This window comes from Myotis yumanensis, unplaced genomic scaffold (genome assembly GCF_028538775.1).
Source record: "Myotis yumanensis isolate MYYU_CA2020_CCGP unplaced genomic scaffold, mMyoYum1.0.hap1 SCAF_1, whole genome shotgun sequence".
NCBI classification, from domain to species: Eukaryota; Metazoa; Chordata; class Mammalia; order Chiroptera; family Vespertilionidae; genus Myotis; species Myotis yumanensis.
This window is the reverse complement of record NW_027223752.1, coordinates 65,003,243-65,024,411: the sequence shown is the minus strand read 5'-3', so window position 1 is coordinate 65,024,411 and position 21,169 is coordinate 65,003,243. Positions and strand designations below refer to the sequence as shown.

Sequence of the window (21,169 nt, the reverse complement as noted above, 5' to 3'; positions counted from 1 at the left end):
TGAGAGTGTGTGTTTGTGAGTGTATGTATTTGTGTGATAGTATCTACACATCTGTAAGTTTATATATACTCATAGATATATAGATATGATAAATAAGCAGGCCCTGATTTTATCTACCACATATTTTTAGAAACCACTCCATAGAGTAGATCATATTTTCATGGAAAAGACACTATAATTTGGAGTTTCACTCCTGACCAAGGGCTTTTTGGCAAATAAAATATAGACACTGTAAACAGCCTGCTGTGGAACAAAAATAATAACCATTTTACAAACCTCTACAAATATCCAAAGTATTAAAACAATGCTCTAAGTCCTAGAAAAGGAGCATATACATATACAATACCTATCCATGTAGTCTCTAAGTTTCTTCACTCCATAAAAATACAGCTCCTTTGAATTATGTTCTTAAATTAATGCACTAGCTATAATAACATAAAACATTAACAATTTTGCAAGCCTTAGATTTTAGTGATCAATTAAATAGTCCCATACTCTCTCTCCCTCCCTCACCCCCCTCTCCCCCCTTCACACACCCCTCTCTCTTTCTTCCTCTCTCTCTCTCTCTCTTTTAAGGTGTCCAAAGAAAGTGATCTAATGTCTTCATTTCCCTTTGAGGTAGAAGTCCATTTTGTACTGTATCTACTACCTCCATTTCACAAGCCTCTTTCCTCTTTAAATATATTGCAAATAAAGTTGCAATATATTTAAAGTGTGCAATGTGATGACTTGATATACGTATACATTGCAAAAGGATTCCCACAATCAGATTACTTAACACCACCATAGGTAACATATTTACCTTTTTTTTTTTTTTTTTTTTTTGCTGTGAAAACACTTCAGATGTAGTATCTTAGCAACTTTCAATTATACAATACAGTATTATCAACCATAGTCACCATGGTCTACATTAGATCCTCAGACCTTAATCATCATAAAACTGAGAGTTGGTACCCTTTTACCAACATCTCCCCATATCCTCCAACCCTCAACCCTCAGCCCCTGGCAACCACCATTCTACTTTCTGTTGCTATAAGTTCAACTTGATTTCTTTTTTGTCAAACTTCTCTTAGATTCCACATATACGTGATGCCATGCATTGTCTGGCTTACTTCACTTAGCATAATGCCCTACAGTTTCATTCATGTTGTTACAACTGGCAGGATTTCCTTCTTTTATTTATTTGTTGTTGTTATTGTTAAGCCTCACCAGAGGATACCCTTTTTCCATTGATTTTTTAGAGAGAGTGGAAGAGTGGGAGGGGAGGAAGAGAAAAAAACACACACATCGCCCTGACCGGTTTGGCTCAGTGGATAGAGCGCTGGCCTGCGGACTGAAGGGTCCCAGGTTCGAGTCTGGTCAAGGGCATGTACCTTGGCTGTGGGCACATCCCCAGTGGGGGGTGTGCAGGAGGCAGCTGATCGATGTTTCTCTCTCATCGATGTTTCTAACTCTCTATCCCTCTCCTTTCCTCTCTGTAAAAAAATCAATAAAATATATTAAAAAAAAAAAAAAACCACACACATCAATGTGAGAGAGACACATCGATTGGTTGCCCCCCCTCGTACACCCGCCCCCCCAAACCAGGAGATCAAACCTGTGCCCTTGACTGGGAATCAAACCCTCAACCCTTTGGTCCATGGGCTGATGCTCTAGTCACTGAGCCAAACTGGCCAGGGCAGAATTTCCTTCTTTTTTAAGGCTGATTAATATTACTGTGTGTGTGTGTGTGTGTGTGTGTGTGTGTACACACCATATTTTGTTTATCCATTCATTTGTCAATCAATACTTGGGCTGTTTCCATCTTTTGGCTATTGTGAATAACATTTCTATGAACATAGGTATACAAATATCTGTTTGAGTCCCTGCTTTCAATTCTTTTAGATATATACCCAGAAGCGGAACTGCTGGATCAAATGGTAATTTTATTTTTAATTTTTTTTAGGAAATCCCATACTGTTTTCCACAGTGGCTACTCCATTTTACATTGCCACCAGTAATGCACAAGAGGTCTTAACTTCTTCACATCCTCACAAACTTTTGTTATTTTATGGTTTTTTAAAAAATAATATCCATTCTAATGAGTGTGGAGTACGATCTCATTGTGGTTTTGATTTGCATTTCCCTAATGATTAGTGTTGTTAAGCATCTTTTCTTGTGCTTATTGCCCATTTGTATACCTTCTTTAGAGAAATGTTCCATACAATTCCTTTGCCCAGTTTTTAAAAATTTATTGATTGGGGAGAGAGAGAGAGAGAGAGAGAGAGAGAGAGAGAGAGAGAGGCATCGATGTGTTGTCCTTCCTATGTATACATTCATTGTTTGATTCTTACATGTGACCTGAACAGGAATTGAACCCCAAATATTGGTATATTGGGGTGACACTCTAACCATCTGTGCTACCTGACCAAGGCGTTTTCCCAGTTTTTAATAGGGTTTTCATTTTTGTTATTGAGTTGTAAGAGTTCTTTATATGTTCTGGATACGCATCCTTTATTGTATATATGATTTGCACATTCTGTGTGTTGCTTTAGGAACTACACTGCTGGACCTTACACCTGTTCATTCAAATAGTAACTGTGCACCTGTATGTGAAAGACGTGCTAAATGACTGAGCAGAAACGTACTACTGTTGACTTTCATGCCCTCTCTCTCTTCACCTGACTCTGACATGCTCTCAAAACTCCTCCCAATTGCTTGGAAACATTTTTTTTTTTATTAACTAGACGTTTGAAGTCTTCTAAAAGGAATTTAATTGGCAATTTCATCTCAGATATCTGTGAAGTGAGATCTCAGTCCCAAATAGATTGTGAGGAACTGAGAAGCAGCAGAACCTGAAGCTAGAAGAAGTGGTGGTTATACACACACACATCAAAACCTCCTGCAAGGGTTTCCTGACATCTACATGTGTGAAAGGAAGTACTTCTACTACATCAAATGTGTCTAGGAGCATTTGACTATTATTTTTTTAAAATATATTTTTATTGCCGAAACCGGTTTGGCTCAGTGGATAGAGCGTCGGCCTACGGACTACAGGATCCCAGGTTCGATTCCAGTCAAGGGCATGTACTTGGGTTGCGGACACATCCCCAGTAGATGTGCAGGAGGCAGCTGATCGATGTTTCTCTCTCATCGATGTTTCTAACTCTCTATCTCTCTCCCTTCCTCTCTGTAAAAAATCAATAAAATATATTTAAATAAAATAAAATAAAATATATTTTTATTGATGTCAGAGAGGAAGGAAGAGGGAGAAAGAGATGAAAACATCAATGATGAGAGAGAATCATTGATTGGCTGCCTCCTGCATGCCCCCTAATGGGGATTGAGCCTGCAACCCAGGCAATGTGCCCTGACTGGGAATCGAACCATGACCTCCTGGTTCATAGGTCAACACTCAGCCACTGAGCCACGCCAGCCGGGCTTCACTCTTATGTTTTATTGTAGCTATTCTTACTAGCTGGTAAAGGTCATAAACCTTGACCTTGAGACAGCAGATCCTTACTGGCACCTTAACATTCTTTCCTGACCAATGAACAATGAAACTTTTTTTTATCCAATCACGTACATCCGTCTCAGCCAGAGTGCTCATGTTTCCATCCTTAGCATAACCACTGTGAACCTTAAACCTCCTTTCCACTCTTCTCAGTAATTTCCTCATTGGGAGTGTTCCCTTGCCTGGCAAGCTAATAGACTTGGCCTCTTCTCATGGTCTTCATTTGGCATGTCATGTGGGCTGCAATCCTACTCCTACCTCCACGGCTTCCTCACAGCTCAACACACACCTGGTGCCATACAGTTACTCCAAGTCTTAGGTGGAGATGCACACACTTATCCACACAGAGCTGCACCAATCCCATCCCTGCAATTCTCAGGAAGTTTAGATAAATGCCAACGTGTACTCAAAGATATATTAACTTAGCTCCCCAACATGAAAATATTTGACCTCTATAGAATACTTTCCCTCCTAATGTCCACATTTCTTACACACACACACACACACACACACACACACACACACACACGGGAAGTATGCATTTGTCTCTGAAGAACTGCCTTTAATGTCCTGCTGAAGCCAAAGAATGAAACCTTCAAGCTAGTAAGCTAATCACTGCTCAGGAGCAGTAATGTTCCAAACAGGAAATTAGTCCAGGTACAGTGTCCTCTGAATTATGATCTCTGCATCCTTGTTGCTTTACCTGGTACCAAATCACCCCAACAGCTTGCCAAATGTCTGCGGCAGCAGTTCAGAAAAACGCGGGTCAGGGTTTTCTTCCCCATGGGATGGGATGGGGCAGATAAATAATCCACAACATGCAGCCCCTTAGGATCCGCTAGAGTAAATGAGTCTTAGACCAGGACCCCAAAAGGAACGTTCGCCACTCATTCTCTAACAGCTCCCCATTTCTATACACAGACACCCCCCCCCCCCCGCCCCACTTCCCTGCCTGGGAATGGCAGTCACAGAATGAGGTGAGCCCAGCGCCTGCCTCGGCTTCCCAGCTGTCCTGGAGTGTGGTGTGGGCAGATCCTGTGCTAGGTGCCTTGCACTTTGTCTGGCTGATTTTTTCTTTCTTTCTTTTCTTTCTTTTCTTCCGTTTCTTTCTTTTCTTTCCTTTCTTTCCTTTCCTTTTCCTTCTTTCTTCCTTTCTTTCTTTCTTCCTTTCTTTCTTTCTTTCTTTCTTTCTTTCTTTCTTTCTTTCTTTCTTCCTTCCTTCCTTCCTTCCTTCCTTCCTTCCTTCCTTCCTTCCTTTCTTTCTCTTTCTTTCTTTCTTTTCTTTTTCTTTTTTCTTTTTTACCAAATAAGAGTTACAAATATAAGGTAAAAAAAGCAGGAGGGTGCCAGAATAGTAAGCCAGTGATCTGGAGGTCCCTCCCACCAGCAGTATGCCTTGACCCTTGGGATATATGAGGTGGGGCACAAGTAGGTTTACAATTGTGAGTACACAGAATACAGTTTATTCTTGGATTATTATTTATTAGTCATTGTATTATTTTCCATACAACTGTAAACCTACTTTTGCCCACCCCTGTATTATGTTCTGTGGTGATGAACTAAATGTGACCAATGACAGTTTCTTATGAAGTTCTGTTCTTCGGGCCTGGAAGCCAGGCCCTGTCCCACCAGCTCCACTTAGGTGATTGCCCTTGATGGGCTTCTTCCTCCTGCCTGCCTCAGGCACCCAAACACAAGGAAGGAGGCATCTTAGGGGGAGAGGGACAAGTTCTTCTGTGCATGATGTGGGTGCTTATTCAAAGGATGGAAGCTGGGCTTTAGGGTTTAGTGATCTGATTGTGTGTGTGTGTGTGTGTGTGTGTGTGTGTGTGTGTGTGTGTTTCAGATTAAGTGAGGTGTTTTGTTTTTAAACTCATGATGAGAACATTTTTACGGGAGAGAACAAATGACTAGATCATCCTTAGCATGATTTGCAGCCCCTCTCTTTCCTTTACTTCCTTGGTATTGTTTTCCAGACATTTGAAGACAACTGTAGTTGCGAGCCTTTGTTTTCCTAATGATTGTGTTTCTGTGGTGGAAAACCTCTTCCTTTGCCCTTTTGCATGAATACTCAGTTACAAACGATTGAGATCTGGTCCTAAATCAGTCAAGATCTGTGGGTGAGAATTTGCAGAGGAACAACAGTAACAGCCACCACAGGGCTCCCTCGGGAACTAAGTCTGGACTGAGGGACAGAGTTCAGTGGGGCTATGAAGTGGGTGCCTCCTGTTCTCTTCTTTTTCTCTGCGGCTCTATTTGAGTCCTTTCTGTGTTCCAGACCCTGTGGACTCAGCCCCCAACCAAGGGGCAGGCAGGTCCCTCAGAAAGACAAGAACTGTGCCCCACCCTCCTCCTCTGCTTCAAATGCTGACCCAATCCCTGTGTCTTAATCCTAGCTCCCCCTTGATTACCAGGAATTTCTTGTTGCTGTCGCCCTGTTATCTGGAATAAGGTGTGAACTAGGATAGACATGGTAAGACCACTTATCAGGGTGGGACATCGGCCACAAGAAGCAAAGGTCTTTTCTCCTGGAATTCTAACTGGTCCACTGAAAATTATTTTCTTGCATTCAGTAAGATATGAGCAAAGTGAAACTTTGTGAATATGTGAAAGTTAAATTTAAAACCATTTGAAGCCTGATTCCAGAGTAATGTTTTAATAATAACATCTAGGACAACTGGTAATAAAGCAACTTGAGTAGTAGGTGAATGTCAAAATACACAGAAGTTGAGAGAGGAAAGGAGAATGAGATAAAGAAGGAAAAATTAAAAGAGACAGAAGAAGAGTAAATATTTGGGAAGTAGGGTGGAAATAAGAGGTTTGGAGGAAAGTGAGCCATTTTCTTATGCTGGTCACATGAGAACACTATGCCCAGCAACATGCATGTGGCTTTGAGGTACACACTTCATAGAATACACCAGTCTAATATCGAGGGGCGAGCGGGACCAAAGAAATGATCCCGGTCCCAAATAGAATGTTCCCACCCAGGTAACATACAGGGAGCTCTATGGCTGTGCACTAATACCTACGGCTACGCTTACATCCTCTTGTAGAATGTCCTATAGGACCTACCTTAGAGTTTCAAAGATCACTCCCACTTTCAGCAATATGTGAGCTCCTGGGGGAAAAAGTAAAAACACTTTCTCTCCTATATTGAATTGCCTTCGAAATACCAGCAAGGAATTCATTATGTAAAGGAATCCAGGGGTGCACTCTGCATGGTAACTGTTCTGTTCAGTAAATTTCGATTTTGGTTAATTCCTTAAAGTGGGACATACCTATTTTATCTCTTCTCCTTGTCTTCTACCTCACTTTCCTTGGTGGCTTTTCTCCTTCTCCCATCTGGATCAGGGAGTCTCAGGACTGCTGCTGAGCCCAGGTAGCTACAAGATACAGCACCTTAAACTCTACAAGCCCCAGAGAATGGGTTCGAGAGCTGGGGAGGGCAGCCTGGAACATATGCTTTTGAAGCAAGGAGACATGTTCAGCCCTGGTGCATGGAAATCAGCTTCATGGCTTTTAAGCCAAACCACAGACAAGGTCCCTGGGCTAACGTGGCTGGAGTTTCCTGACTTCAAGGCAGACCACTTGCACCATAGGGCATCTTGAACCCTGAATCTCCCATCCAGCCTCTCCCTCCCCTGAGTTGGAGCCCACTGGTCACTGTCTGGTATCCACTCTTGGAAGAAGATGCACTTTCTTCACACTCATACTGGACAGGCCAACTGCCCAGGTTTTGGGCCTTCTCAGGGTTGACGCTATGGACCAATGGTGTACATGCCACCTTCCCTCTGCCTGAGCTCTCTTCCCCCAGACACTCCCATGCTGGATCCCTCACTTTATTCAGAGATTAGCTCAAATATCTTCTCCTCAGAGAGGCCTTCCCCACCACCAAATCTAACAACAACCCACCACCCTCGAGCCTCTGCGAATCTGCCCAGAGCACAGTCGGCCATGCCCAAATCACGTACAGACACATCTGCAAGGAATACTATCCAGAAACCACGGCAGAACCTTCCTTAAGTTTGTACATTAGTCACACACTGAAACTTCATGGCATAGAAAAAAAATAGTCTTTTACCATTTATTAAACAATGGGAAAAATATAAACTTACAAGTTGACAACGATTTAAAAAATAGACCCTAACAAAAGATGGGTACATGGCTGGGAGACACCATCTAGTGCAGTTCTTCTGTACAACAATCTAGCAGCCTTCAAAATAGTTATAGTGTTTGGTCTAGTGATAAACATTGAGGACGTTATGCTATCAAAAAAAAAAAAGACCAACACTGTATGATTCCACGTATATGAGGTGCCCAGAGTAGTCAAATTCATAGACATGAAATAGAATGATGGCTGCCAGGGCTGGGGTCAGGTGGGGAATAGGGACTGGGGAGTTAGGTTTAATGAATACAGAGTTTCAAATTGGGAAGATGAAATAGCTCTCGTCTTCTTTTCAGCTACTTCCTCCACCGGCCTCAGATTCTGTAAGGCCCTATTTCTAGGCAGAATTTTAAAAACTGTTGGTACCTGGGAAACCAGCTATTTCTACGACTGCATCACCTTCCCAGCTCTCATACACAGTGCAGGTGCTCTGCCACAGAACTGGGAAATCTTCCACATGACGAGACAAGGGGACTTATCCCCAGTCACTGGACTGTGTTCCAGCTTCCAGGTGTCTGAATAACAGCCCATGAGGACTTTAAAGGCTTGCATGACATTTCTGTGGGGAGAAACTGTTGTGACTTTAAAAACAGTCCTCTTTAAAACAACAACAAACAAACAAGAGTTGTCCTCTTCTTTTGCCTCTCTGTAACTTGTTTCCTGAACCCACACAGCCCAGCTGGCCGATTTTCCTACCTCTGTGACTTCCTAAATACACTTTCTCTTATTAAAAAAAATAACAAAGTGAAAAATAAAACCTCAGAGCCTCTCCCAATCTCGTTCTCTTACCTTGTAACTTGAGTTCTCATTCCAAAATCCAGTGACCTCATCGACTGCAGCACTTCAATACAGCCCATGTACTGGAATAAGAAAAGGGGGAAAAAAAGAAGAACAGGTAGGAAAAAACAATAGCACAAAGATGTCTCTTAACTTTAGAGTGATTTCCTGGGAAACACCTTAAATCAGCTCCTGCTATCAAATTACATTTACACACCCGGCCTGCCATTGATATTTCAGACCAATAATGGACACACGCCTTAAACATCAGCTAAAGCCAAACTATAAGATCAGGAATGCAGGTAACAAAGACAAATATGAATTCACTGGTTAACAGCTTGAGCTCTGGGGCCAGACCATGTGATTGAGAACCCATGTTCTGCCACGGGTTAGGTCTGGGGCCTCAGCAAGTTACTCAACATCTCTGCATCTCGGTTTTGTCATCAGCGAAATGGTGTCACAATCAGAATTGTTGTGAGAGTATATTATTGCATACAGGTGTCCTGAGAGCAGCGTGTGGTACACGCATGTGCTCACATAGTAGAGGAAGTATAAGCAAATGTGAGACTAGTAATACAAAAACACTGAATTATCTAAGGAGATAAAACAAGCCTATAAATGCAGATAATATAGGATTTTGTAATAGAAGATCTTATTTTTTGCAAAATCATATAAGAAAGTGCAAGAAAAGACAAAACATTATGTCCTACACTGAGAATAAGTAAATTTAACTTGAACACGCAGTATTAGAAAAGGAATGGTGACTTAGGAAGCTCAAAGCTGGTTTCCATCTAATGTGGTAGCAGAGGGAGCCGCGTCAGGCTGCTGTGAGAGCGAGGCGATCAGTGTGCGCAGCCTAAGTCAGCAGCAGTGTGGAGGCGGGAAATGGTGAGGGAACAAGGGAGGATGTGCCTGCCCGGAGGGAAGCAATGACAGCCCACACCGAAATGGGATGGGGGCCGTCGGAAGGAGGGGACAGAGTCAAGTGGCATCACGGAAATAGGTACTACGTGACTCGTGACTCGGGAGCTGGTTTGATCTGGAGAATGAGAAGGATGAGTCAAGGATGACTCAGACATTTCCAGCGGGGAAGCAGAGGGAGCAGTGATTCCATCCACAGAAACAGGAAAGCCGGGGCCGGGAAGATGAGCTGGTTGGGGACCCATTGGCTGGAAGGCCCTGGTGGGGCATCCAGGAAATGACAAGCTGGCGGATGAAAGCTGGGCTCGGGGAGCATGGGGAGGAACGAAGCCTGGGAGGCAGACTCAGTAGCCGGCTGGGTAGCTTTGCCAGGTGAGGCCGGGGGAGTGAGTCCTCTTAGCAGAGCCTTAGGTGCTGAGGAAGAGTGGTTCTCAGAGAATGAGCTCAGAAACGTTAGGAGAGCCACGTGGTCTGACTGCAAGTGATCTGTCGGCTCCTTGAAAATTATATGCTTCCTGTTAGCTTTCCTTTGCAAACTGTCCAGCCTCCCTCTGCTTGGAGAACCCTGTGGAAAGGTGGTGGGGGCCAGGAGTGCCTCTCCAGACACTTCGCATATCAATTCTGAACAAATTCTGTAGATTTAGCATCCTAAGAGCTGGTCGGTCTCCCGGGGTTGCCAAGAGCGAGCCTAGGGCTGGGGAGGGCGTGCTGGCCTAGACAATCGCCTGGCGATTCTCGGCCAGGTTCCTGTCCATCACACTTCTCTGGGGGTCTCTAGAACTGACACACACATCTTTTCTGAATGTCTTATTCTGTCCCCATCACACTTAACTTCCTAAGGCTTGAGCACCTCAGGGAAGTGAGTGATGTCTAGAAATTCCAGGTCAATGAACCATAAGAAGAGGCAGGGAAGGAACGCTAGGTCAGGGGGTGTGGTAGAAAGCCCGTCTCAGAATTGTCGTGAAATGAGCCAGGTTTCTAAGCTCCCTGCCAAGGTGAACTGAAAAGACGGTTTTCCTACCTCACTGGCTGCTCCCACTTTTCCTGCCTTTCGGTGTCTCTTTCTATTCCAGAACTTTCCTCCCGCTTCCCTATCTCCTGCACGCCTCACGCTGGAAAGAATGGCCTCCCCACACAGGTTGGGAGAGGGTCTGGGCTACGCCTCCAGGCCCTGGCCAGTGCACAGGTCATTTCCCCCTTCCGTGTGAATCTATTTGAGATGAGGTGACGCCACCTATCAGGGTACAGTTTTTGAAACCGTGACCAAGCACCTACATGTTTCACACTCTGCCAGAGTGATTTTCCAAAGTGAAGAGCGGAACAGGCCCCTGCACTGCTTAAAATCCCTGACACGAATTCTCAAAACAACCGCAATCCTATAAACCTAGACCCCAGGATTTCTGGCCCTGCTTGCCCTTCCACTCCATCTGTGTCACTCCCCCACCCCCAACCCCCATGCTCTTTGCTGCCACACGGGCCTTCTCTCTAGTCCTCGAATGCACCCACTCTTTGTAGTCACAGGGCCTCTGCATTGCGGCTCCTCGCCCTGCACTGCCAGCTCTTCCCCTGTTGCTCTGCAGGACTGACTCCTTCTTATCCCTCAGGTTTTAGTGCAGATGTCACTGCCCCAGAAGCCCCTCCCCTCGCCCTTCATCACAGCTCCTATTTGTCCCCTTCATGCCACTGACCGACTGTCAGGTTTACCTGTTAATTTGCTTGTTCCCTGTCTCCCTTCCCTTGGCTGTAAGCACCATAAGGGTAAGGACCACGACCACCACTGTGTCCCCATCACCTGGGACAGGTAAATACTGATGACAGAATGAATCCGGCTTTTACTGTTCAACTCCAACAGTATCTTTCAAGTGAGCAGAGGGAGGGAGGTGAAGGTTTGACCCAGAATTAGCGAGGAGCACAGGAGAACTGAGGACTCGGGAATTGTAGGCCAGGAGGATAGCCTTTGGAGGGTTTCTAGATTTCTTTGTTCCTTCCTCTATGTGTGTTTTGTTATCCCCCCACCTCAGAGACTGGCATCCACCTAAACTGAGAAGGTTTTGCAGTGACATGGATGGGGGAAGAACAGTGCTCTACCCTCAGGTGTTGTGGGGAGAAGCCCACAATGATAATGAGCTCCCATGTGTGGGACAGTGTCTAAATGGGCCAATTCCAAGGGGGAGAGGGGTTAGTGCAGAGTGGGGGTAGAGGGCCGGGAGAGAGTGGACCTTCCAGGGTTTGGTTCTTAGTCACTATTCAGGGTGCTGACCACCTCCTTCCTTCTAAGGCAGACCATGGTATGGCTTCTGATCCCCCCCTGGCCCCTCCACCGAAACCCATTTTGCTTCACACACTTGTCTGTTGGCAACAGCACAGGTGACACCTTCTGTAGCCTCACTGAGATAAACTGAAGTTTCTGAAGAAACGTGAGTCATGAGGTGGGGAAGGGAAGGTTCCCCGTAGGCCTCTCAGCAAGGCCTGAGGTGCCCTGGCCGGTGGTTAGGGTCGTGGGTTCCATTCCCAGTCTAGGGCACATACCTGGGTTTCAGGTTTGATCCCCAGACCCAGTGGGGCGTGTGTGGGAGGCAACCAATCGATGTATCTCTCTGGCATCTCTCACTCTCTCTCCCCTCTTCCTCCCTTCCACTCTCTCTAAAAAATCAATGGGAAAAATATCCTTGTGAGGAAAAGGAAGGAAGGAAGGAAGGAAGGAAGGAAGGAAGGAAGGAAGGAAGGAAGGCCTGTGGTGACCAAGACAATGAGTACATCCTCTCCACCCTAAGAACTGTGAGGAAGCCACTCTGAGCAGAGTGAAGGGGGGAAATCAATGCCTGATTGTTGCCACAATTACCCCCAAAACCAGAATGGGGTTGGCCTCCCCATTGGCTCACACAGTCCATTTCACTCAGAAACCATGGCTGTGAGGAAGCAGGGAGCGAGCGCACATAAAAATAACCTCCTCCCTTCTTTGTTTAGGAACCTGCTGGCTGCCTAAGTGGATGGTGGCTGGATGTCAATGCCTGAGGAAGAAGTTCAGTTTGTTGATTTAGATATAAACTAGGGATGACAATACCTCTCATTCATTTATTAAAGGCAGATGTGCACCGGACATAGTCTCTGTCCTTAGGAAAATCAGCTCCATAAGGATAGAACTGTGAAAGGGATGACTTTTCTTTCTATGAGGTTAGTCATTGTTGTTCATTCCATCGAGTAGATGAGGAAATTAAGGCCTCTGCAGGAACAGTGCCTGGCTCCGTTTCATTTGTTCAGTGAGATGAAATCAGGGTTTCTTCTAGAGCCCAAGTCCACTTCTGGGCTCTGTGTGTAAGTTTGTATAACAGAACCATCCAAACGAGAGGGCTCCTCCAGCCGCCCCGCGCACCCAGGTGGATAAGGAGGGGACGAGCCTGGGGCCACCTGGTAAGAACAGGCAGGAACCAGGCTCCCCTGGGGACAACAGGAGGCGGCACAGGAGACAAGACACTCCCTAACTCCTGACCAGGGGATGAGGGGAGGACACTGAAGACCTTTATTAGAGACACACTGGGTGATGAGAAAGGGGCGGGTCTCAGCACAGCTCAGACAACCTTCCCATTCAGCACCTGGCAAACGCCCTCCTAACTCCAAGCTCACTCTCCTCGCCCCCGGGCAGTCATAATATTGTTGTACTGTCTGAGCCTCCACCCCCAGCTCCCCGGGAGAGATGAACAGCCTATTGATGGCCGTGTGTATCTTGGGCTCTGCATGCCAGAAAAGGAATTATTGGGGTTTTCGGAGAAGAGGAATGAGAGCTAGTTTATGGGAACCTCTCACCCTGACTCTCTTTCGGAACAATACGTTCTCATAGCCTCAGAAAGGGTGTCTGCAGGACACATAGGCACTGCTCACAGTGGTTACCTCTGGGCCTGGGAGAGAGGCAGCCTTTCACTTTTTATTTAATATTTTTGTGTTGTTTATATTATAAAAAATACGTAGGTAATATTATTTGGAGTGAAACAATTAAATAAAGCCTAAAAATTAAATTAATCTCTAGGAATCAGAGTTTATGAATTACTAGTGGGGTTAAGTACCTTTTTTTTTTTCCCCAGTGGCACAGCCCCTTCCTTAGACAGTGCCTGCCCCTGCCCTAGGAGAATGGAGGAATATTGTTCAAGAGAAGGTTTAAGACCTAGGCCCTGTGCTTGATAAGACAAGGAGGAAAGGCACTTTGAAGCCATCCAAACACTGAGAACAGTATATCATCAAGGACGATACAATAAGGGTCTGACCTTCATGCAATAAATGTTCAGAATGATAGAGGCCGACAATGTGGCCCGAAGACACTGCAAGACTTTTCTGCCACCTTTGAAACTTCTAGTCCTACTCATTTAAAAAAAAAAAAAAATGGGGAGGGGGGCGGGGGAGAAGGGAGAGAATGTTCTCTTCATAATCATGAGACATTGTCTCTACTTTGTTACTTTCCACTCAGGCTTCAGCTACTCCAGGAGTTTCTGCCTCCAGATTCTACTGACACTGCCTGAGCTCGCCAGCCGCCCCACATCGTCCACTCCAGGGACCTGCTGCTTCTGTTCTTTGGCTCACCCTCGACTCTAGGGCATCCACCGCTGCCGACCTCTAGCCACCTGCCCTTTCCTCTGAACCTCTAGAGCATTTTAGGTTAAAAAGTAACCCAATTTTTAAATGAACAAATGACCTGAATAGACATTTCTCCCAAGAACATATTCATTTGGCCAATAAGCACATAAAAACTGCTCAATATTGTCCATCACCAGGGAATTGAACATCAAAACCACAATGAGATATTAATTCACACCTTCTGGGCTAACTATAATTTAAAAAACAAAGCCACAAGCTGAAAATAGCAAGTGTTAGCAAAGATGTGGATAAACTAGATCTCTCCTATGTTGCTGAGGGGAATGTAAAATGGTGGCGTCAGTAGGAAAATAGGTTAGCAGGTCCTCAAAAGTATAGCTTGGAATTGTCATATGACCCAGCAATTTCCACTTCTAGATATACACCCATGAAAACTGAAAACATATGTCCACCCAAAACACTTGCACACCAATATTCAGAGCAGCATTATTTGGAACAGTGGAAAAGTAGAAACAACCCAAATATCCACAATGGATAAATGGATCAATAAAATGTGGTATATCATGCAATGGCAATAAAAAGGCACGAAGTATTGATATGTGCAATCACATGGATGAACCCTGAAAATACTATTCTAAGGGAAAGAAGGCAGTCACACAATACCACGTATAGCACGATTGCACTTATATGAAATGTCCAGAATCAACAAATCTGTAGAGCTAGAAAGGAGGGCTAGAGGGTTGAGGGGTCGGGGTCTGACTGCCAGAGGATACAGGATTGCTTTGGGGGTTGGTAAAAGTGTTCTAATATCAGTGGTGGTCGCACAACTCTGTGAATGGACTAAAAGCCATTGAATTGTGAACTTTCAAAGGGTGACTTGTATGGTATGTGAGTTATATACCTCAGTATAGCTATTATCAGACAATGACAGCAACAACAACAACAGGCCACACAAATAATATCTGCAGGCAGGGTGTGGCCCTGATATAAACTGCTCAGGAAATATGTGTGAATGGCTGGATGAGGAATAAATGGGTGAGGCATCAGGAATCATGACAGGTGCTGGAAATCTTCTTCAGCACCCTTGAGGCAGAGTTCATTGCTCTTCCTTTGGGCTCCCAGCGCACCTTGGTCACACCCCAAGGTTGCACTCGCCCAGTGGTGCTGCAATTGATCTGTTCAAATGCCTCTGTCCACTGCTGGACTGTGGGCTTCTCAAGGGCAGGGCGTGAGTCTTAGTCATCATTACCCCCGGCACCTCTTCCAGGGCAATCAATGGTTTATTTGAATGAAGTAGCCAAGAAATGATGTTCAGGAAGTCTCGAAATAACCTGCATCCCAACTGGACCATCTGTAATGTGATCCTTCTTAAAGGGATACCTTGCCAGTTAAAATAACTCTGACGTGAAGCTGGTCAAAGCCCTCCTCGTGCCAAGTTTGGGTCAGAAAGTGCAGGGTGCGGGAAGGGAGTGGAAAGTCCTTCCCCTTTAGTGCTGCACTGACCTCATGAAAGCCCGGGCAGGTGGGCAGTGGGGGTGGGGACCCACCTCTGGGACGGGAGCTCAGTGGGAGAGCAAGTTTAGGGGGCATTCAGTGAGACTAACAGGAGGGCAGGCCTCCGTGGAAGAGGCACAGGTGGGTGTCTTGCTGATTTTTCGTGGAATGATTGGACAGCACCTTTGAAACTGGCCATCCAAGAGCCCAGGGCTGCTGACGCTTCCTTCTCCTCACTGTTCTCTGTTCCCTGGTGTGTTTCTTCAGAGTGCTTGGTGCTGACTGTACTGTGCATTTGTGTTTGTTGTCTCCCGCACTGGAAGGTTAGTAGCAGAGAGCCGCACTGCACTATCCCCAACACCTAGAATACTGTGTGGCACATAGTAGCCCCTCAAAATAAACTTTGATTGGTCGAATTGAACATTTTATTTATTTATTTGTTTGTTTATTTATTTATAATATATTTTTATTGATTTCAGAGAGGAAGGGAGAGGGAGAGAGAAACATCAATGACCAGAGAGAATCATTGATTGGCTGCCTCCTGCATGCCCCACATGGAGGATCAAGCCTGCAACCCGGGCATGCACCCTCACTGGGAATCAAACCGCAATCTCCTGGTTCATAGGTTGATGCTCAACCATTGAGCCACACTGGCTGGGCTGAACATGCTTTTTAAAATCCAAACATACATCTACTCTGCTGAAAGCTCTTCTGCTCCAGGTTCAAAAGCCTGGAAAGCTGGATTTGTTCATTCACTCACATTTGAGGTCTTGGCACCAGGGAATTTCAACCCTCTGAGTCCTTCATGCTCACAAAGATGGAACCTTCTAAATGTAAGTTGTGTGCTCTGCTGGTTCTTCCATAGGCAGCTCCCCTGCCCCCCCCCCCCCCCCCCAGGTGCCTGAGCAAGCCAAGGCGGGGCTGGGAAGGGAGCTCGCCTGCCCCACTGGCCCAAGCCCTCACCTGGATGCACTGTCCCTGCTAAGCGGACCCCTTGGGCCACAGCCCATCCCTAGTCCCTCGAAGGCCAGCAGAACTGGTAACATGTCAGCATATCTCCTGGGGAATTTTAGAATTAAATGAGGGAAGTTTTAAGTTGATTCAGAAGAAAAGTTTCTCTTTGACAGTGGGCACCCCAGGATCCCACACATGGAGAGTATTGAGTATCAGAAGCCCAGCTAAACAGTAAAGATCTTGGTCTGGTTGACACCTTGGAGACACTCGAATATACTAGGATACAGGCTGTCTACGAGTGTCCAAAAAACCCACCTAATTAATCTGAAAAAAACATACTGGCTGTCTGTGGGCGAGAAAAATATGACAACCATCTGTATCCCATGAGGCAGCTATGCGGTGTCTCATACCAACAGTCCTACTCCCATTGATTGTTTGAACTGAGAGAGGTTTCATTTCTGCCTACGCAGCGGTTCTCAACCTGTGGGTCGCGACCCCTGAAAATACATCCTGCATATCAGATATTTACATTACGATTCATAACAGTAGCAAAATTACAGTTATGAAGTAGCAACGAAAATAATTTTATGGTTGGGGGTCACCACAACATGAGGAACTGTATTAAAGAGTCGTGGCATTAGGAAGGTTGAGAACCACTGGACAGACATAGTCTCTCAGATGGAGGTCATTCCAGTGGCAAAACCACCCTGACAGCATTTGGAAGGCTGTGACTTCTCCGAGGAACAACTCTACACCCTTGTGCTGGGAGACACGAGTGGCTCTTTCTGTTGCTGGGCACAGCAGAAAAGTCAGCCTCTGTGGTCATGAGCTTTTGGCCAAACAGAGATTTATACTGTCTGTTCTCACGAGTGTTATCACAGTGAAACTGTGACAGAACCTGAACAGGCATATAATATCCTTTTTACAGATGGGAAAACTGACTCCCAGACATGCAGTGGTCTGCTCAAAGGCCACAGGCCTGGTTAATGGAGAAGAACCCCGATGTTTGTTTCAATGCTTATGGCTGTGCTATTCCATGTCATGTACCTGACTTGGAGAAGTTTACCACCTAGGGGAGACACCAAGCCCTGCTTCTATGAAATATACAAACCAGCACGCAGTGATGTTGAACACTGGCTTAACAGACACAAGTGTGTTTCATCCTATGGACGCGATGTGCTGACAGCAATTCCCTCACGGTACCTGGGTGAGGCAGGAGGAGTTCCCCCTGATGCTTACCCCCTGCAGTGCCCCATGCTCCACCATGGTAGAGTTGGTAGAGATATTTAAAATGAAAATGAATTCAGGAAACTAAAAACTTCTGGATTGAAGATAATGCATTGTATCTCTCCTCTACCCACCCAAACCATCTCAATCTCTCTCTCTCTCTCTCTCTCTCTATATATATATATATATATATATGGCCCAATGCAGAGGCCCGGAGCGGCTGGAGCTGTACAGAATGCCTGCGTCGTCACCCCCAGCCGCTCTGCACCTGTGTATGCAAATTAACCTGCCATCTTTGTTGGGTTGGTTTGCATACTCACTCCCAATTGGCTGGTGGGCGTCACGAAGGTATGGTCAATTTGCATCTTTCTCTTTTATTAGTGTAGATAGATAGATATATACTCTGTGTGTGTGTGTGTGTGTGTGTGTGTGTGTGTGTGTATTTTCCCCATGAAGAATTGAAAAAGAAGAGTGGTAAAGGCAGGCATCCACTCTAGGTGGCAGATGTGTTCGGTTCTATAAAACTAAGAGGAACTTAGGAACAGCTGCTGCACCCACCACCTGAGACAGTCAGTGCCGCACTCTGTTCTGCACTCCATCGGTCACCCTTTGTTTTCCAAGACCAGGACTGTATAGTACAAGGGTGAATTCTCCTTGACCAAGTGCACTTTTTGCAGAAATTCCTTAGGGGCCTTGTATCTTACATTCAATTTTAATGTTGAGTTTCAAAAGCCACAACCAACAGCTTTAAGCAAAGTCCTTTTTGGAAAGTGACAAGTGTTGACACTGTGTCCCAGCCTACTCAGAAGGGATTTTTATCCCTGTGCAGGCACAATCCTAGGAGACCAAGAATGCTGTCTTCTGTGTTTCTTGGAGAAAGTCTCTAACCTGGTGGGACTTGCTCCCCATGATGAAAGTGAGACGTGGGAGGCTGGCCCTGCTCAGACTAAGTTGCTTTTGTAATAGCAATGGACTCCTCTCTCCTGATGGACCCAGCGAAACCCCAGGTTGTGTCAAAGCGTTAATGCATCCAGAGGAGAAGCCTTAACGGTGCTGCTTACAGGAAGAACCACTGAATAATTGATCCCAACAGCCGTTTAACTAGAGACCTAGGGGTAAAAAGGCAAGAGCTTCCTCTTATTCCCTGAAAGGTGCTCATTGCTCCATCTATTCACTTTATTTTTCTCTTATTTTCATCTGTACACTTACCCCAATCCTTTATTTTATTTTATTTTTTTTAATATATTTTATTGATTTTTTACAGAGAGGAAGGGAGAGGGATAGAGAGTTAGAAACATCGATGAGAGAGGAACATCGATCAGCTGCCCCCTGCACACTCCCCACTGAGGATGTGCCTGCAGCCAAGGTACATGCCCTTTACTGGAATTGAACCTGGGACCCTTGAGTCCGCAGGCCGATGCTCTATCCACTGAGCCAAACCAGCTAGGGCCCCAATCCTTTCTTTATATAATCCAATGTGGGCATTATTAGTGCTGCTCTACAAATATTTCCAATATTTCCCCTTCCCAGCACATAGTAGGGGCACTTCCACTGCTCCTTTGAGGTTGGGCGTGGCTCGTGATTTAGTCAGTGATACTCAAGTGGCCTATCCCATTGGGAGTGATGTTTCACATTTCCTGTCTCTTGTCACTGGGAAGCCCAGAGCCTGAGCCTCCCTCAGTCCAGTCCTGAGGGAGAATAACACAGATTAGAGCCCCCCCCCTCCCAGCCCTCACCCCCGCCCCCAGCCAACTTGCTGTGGATGCATGGCGTAAGCAAGAAATAAACCATTTTTGTCTAAGCCACTGGGATGCTGGGGTTGCTTATCAACACAGCAGGACCCAGTCTACCCTGACTGGTGCAGTAACATGACAGGGAAGCAGGGCCGTGCCATAGTGTAGGAGCATGAGCTCGGAGAGGCGGGCCTGGGTGTCTCAGCTCTGCATGCACCAGCTGGGAAAGAACCCTGGGCAAATCACTTCACCTCTAAGGCCTCCATTTCCTCATCTATAAAATAGGCACCGAGACATACCTGCTTCATAGGGTTATTACGAGGTTCAGAGGAGGTAATGCGTGATGTGGTGCTGAGCACAGTGCCCGGCACGTGGAAGAGGCTCAGCAAATGGCAGCGACTACACTGGGATGACAATGTTTTTCTTCCAGATCAGTTTCACCTGCTCCTAGTTTGGGGAGCTGATGGATGAGCCTCTACCGTGGAGGGAGCTCAATCAAGAGCACTCTTGACAGGAGTGTGACAAACGCAGGGATGCAAGGCACTATGGGAGTAGATAGGAGGGTCTCCAACCCAGCCTCTGGGAATCAGTGAAGATGTTTCAGACGGAGGGATCCTGCTTTGAGTCATGAAGGGCAACTAAGGAAAGACTGGGCAAGGAGAACAGCATGTGCAAGAGGTAAGGCAAGAATAAGGGGTGCTCCAAAACTTCAATATGACTGGAGTCCAGGGATACAACTGGGGTTACAGGCAGGAGCTACAGTACATTAGTTATCTAGTAACTGTCTGTTCGCACAATTCAATGAGCTCTCAGGGGGCCATTTACCTTGCATCCTTAGAGTCTGGCACAGTATGTGGCACACAGTAGGCTCTCAGTAAATGATCACAGACTGTCAGAGGACTATCACCACATTTCAGACCACGTAAGCTTCAGCATGCTGCCAATTTCTCCTCGTTTTCCCATAAGTTTCCAAACAACACTTCCACCCAGCCCACTTCTCAGATCCAAATAAATATAAGCTAAAAATATAGCCCAGGTCATGAATCATAAATGAGATGGAAAAGCAGTGACTCACAGAAGTTAATCGGCTTCCCAGGAGAGTATTGCCGGATGTCCTTTGCTCTGAAAGGTAAGGCAAAACGCCAGCACGATTGCTACGCAGGTAAAGCTAATGCAATCCCCAGGCTTGCCATTGGTGCCCACCTGGTATCCAGAGGGGCCAGGGGCAGCAGCCCTGTGCGTCCCCACAGAGGCTAACAGGGGTGCCCTGGGTGTGCGCTCAAGAGCATGGCAAAGAGCCCTGCCTACTGTATCCACCATCGTGTTGACTATGACCTTAATTTGGTTACTGCTGTAGCCAAGGCAACACCTTTGCAGAATGGCTTCGCAGATGACCTACCAATTATATTTTGTATCCTTGTCTAATTAAGTTGGAAACTTAATCTAATCTAATAGTGATGGTGTGTGTCAGTCTCTCTTGCCAACCCATAATGCAATTAAAATCCTACATCTTTGGGGTTTTATGACCTTACTTCTCAGATTTGAGATCCTCAAAAATATTAAATAAAATTACACCCTTCATCCCAAAATAACACAAATCTGACTCGGCCTTGAGTACCCAGAATTTTGGGTTGTTCCACGACCTAAAGGTTTTGGTTGAATCAAGCACTTATTGGAGGACCAGCATGCATCACACAGGAGGGCGTGTGCAAGTGCTACCACACACTGAGCAGCTCCATCAACCCGTCTCTTCTCTTCCCTTCCCCACCAGCAGTGTCTGCAGCCACCCCACTTTAAAAATTCAAATACCCTTAAACTTTT

At 45.7% G+C, this 21,169-nt stretch overlaps 1 protein-coding gene across 1 annotated transcript in view; it reads right to left on the bottom strand.

Moving 5' to 3' along the window:
• SHC4 (SHC adaptor protein 4) overlaps window positions 1–21,169 on the bottom strand; it is a 115,274-nt gene that overhangs the window by 73,617 nt on the left and 20,488 nt on the right. Inside the window, exon 2 of the mRNA XM_070423334.1 lies at window positions 8,448–8,518. Within this exon, the coding sequence (XP_070279435.1) occupies window positions 8,448–8,518 (71 nt within the window). The remainder of the gene's footprint in view (window positions 1–8,447; window positions 8,519–21,169) is intronic.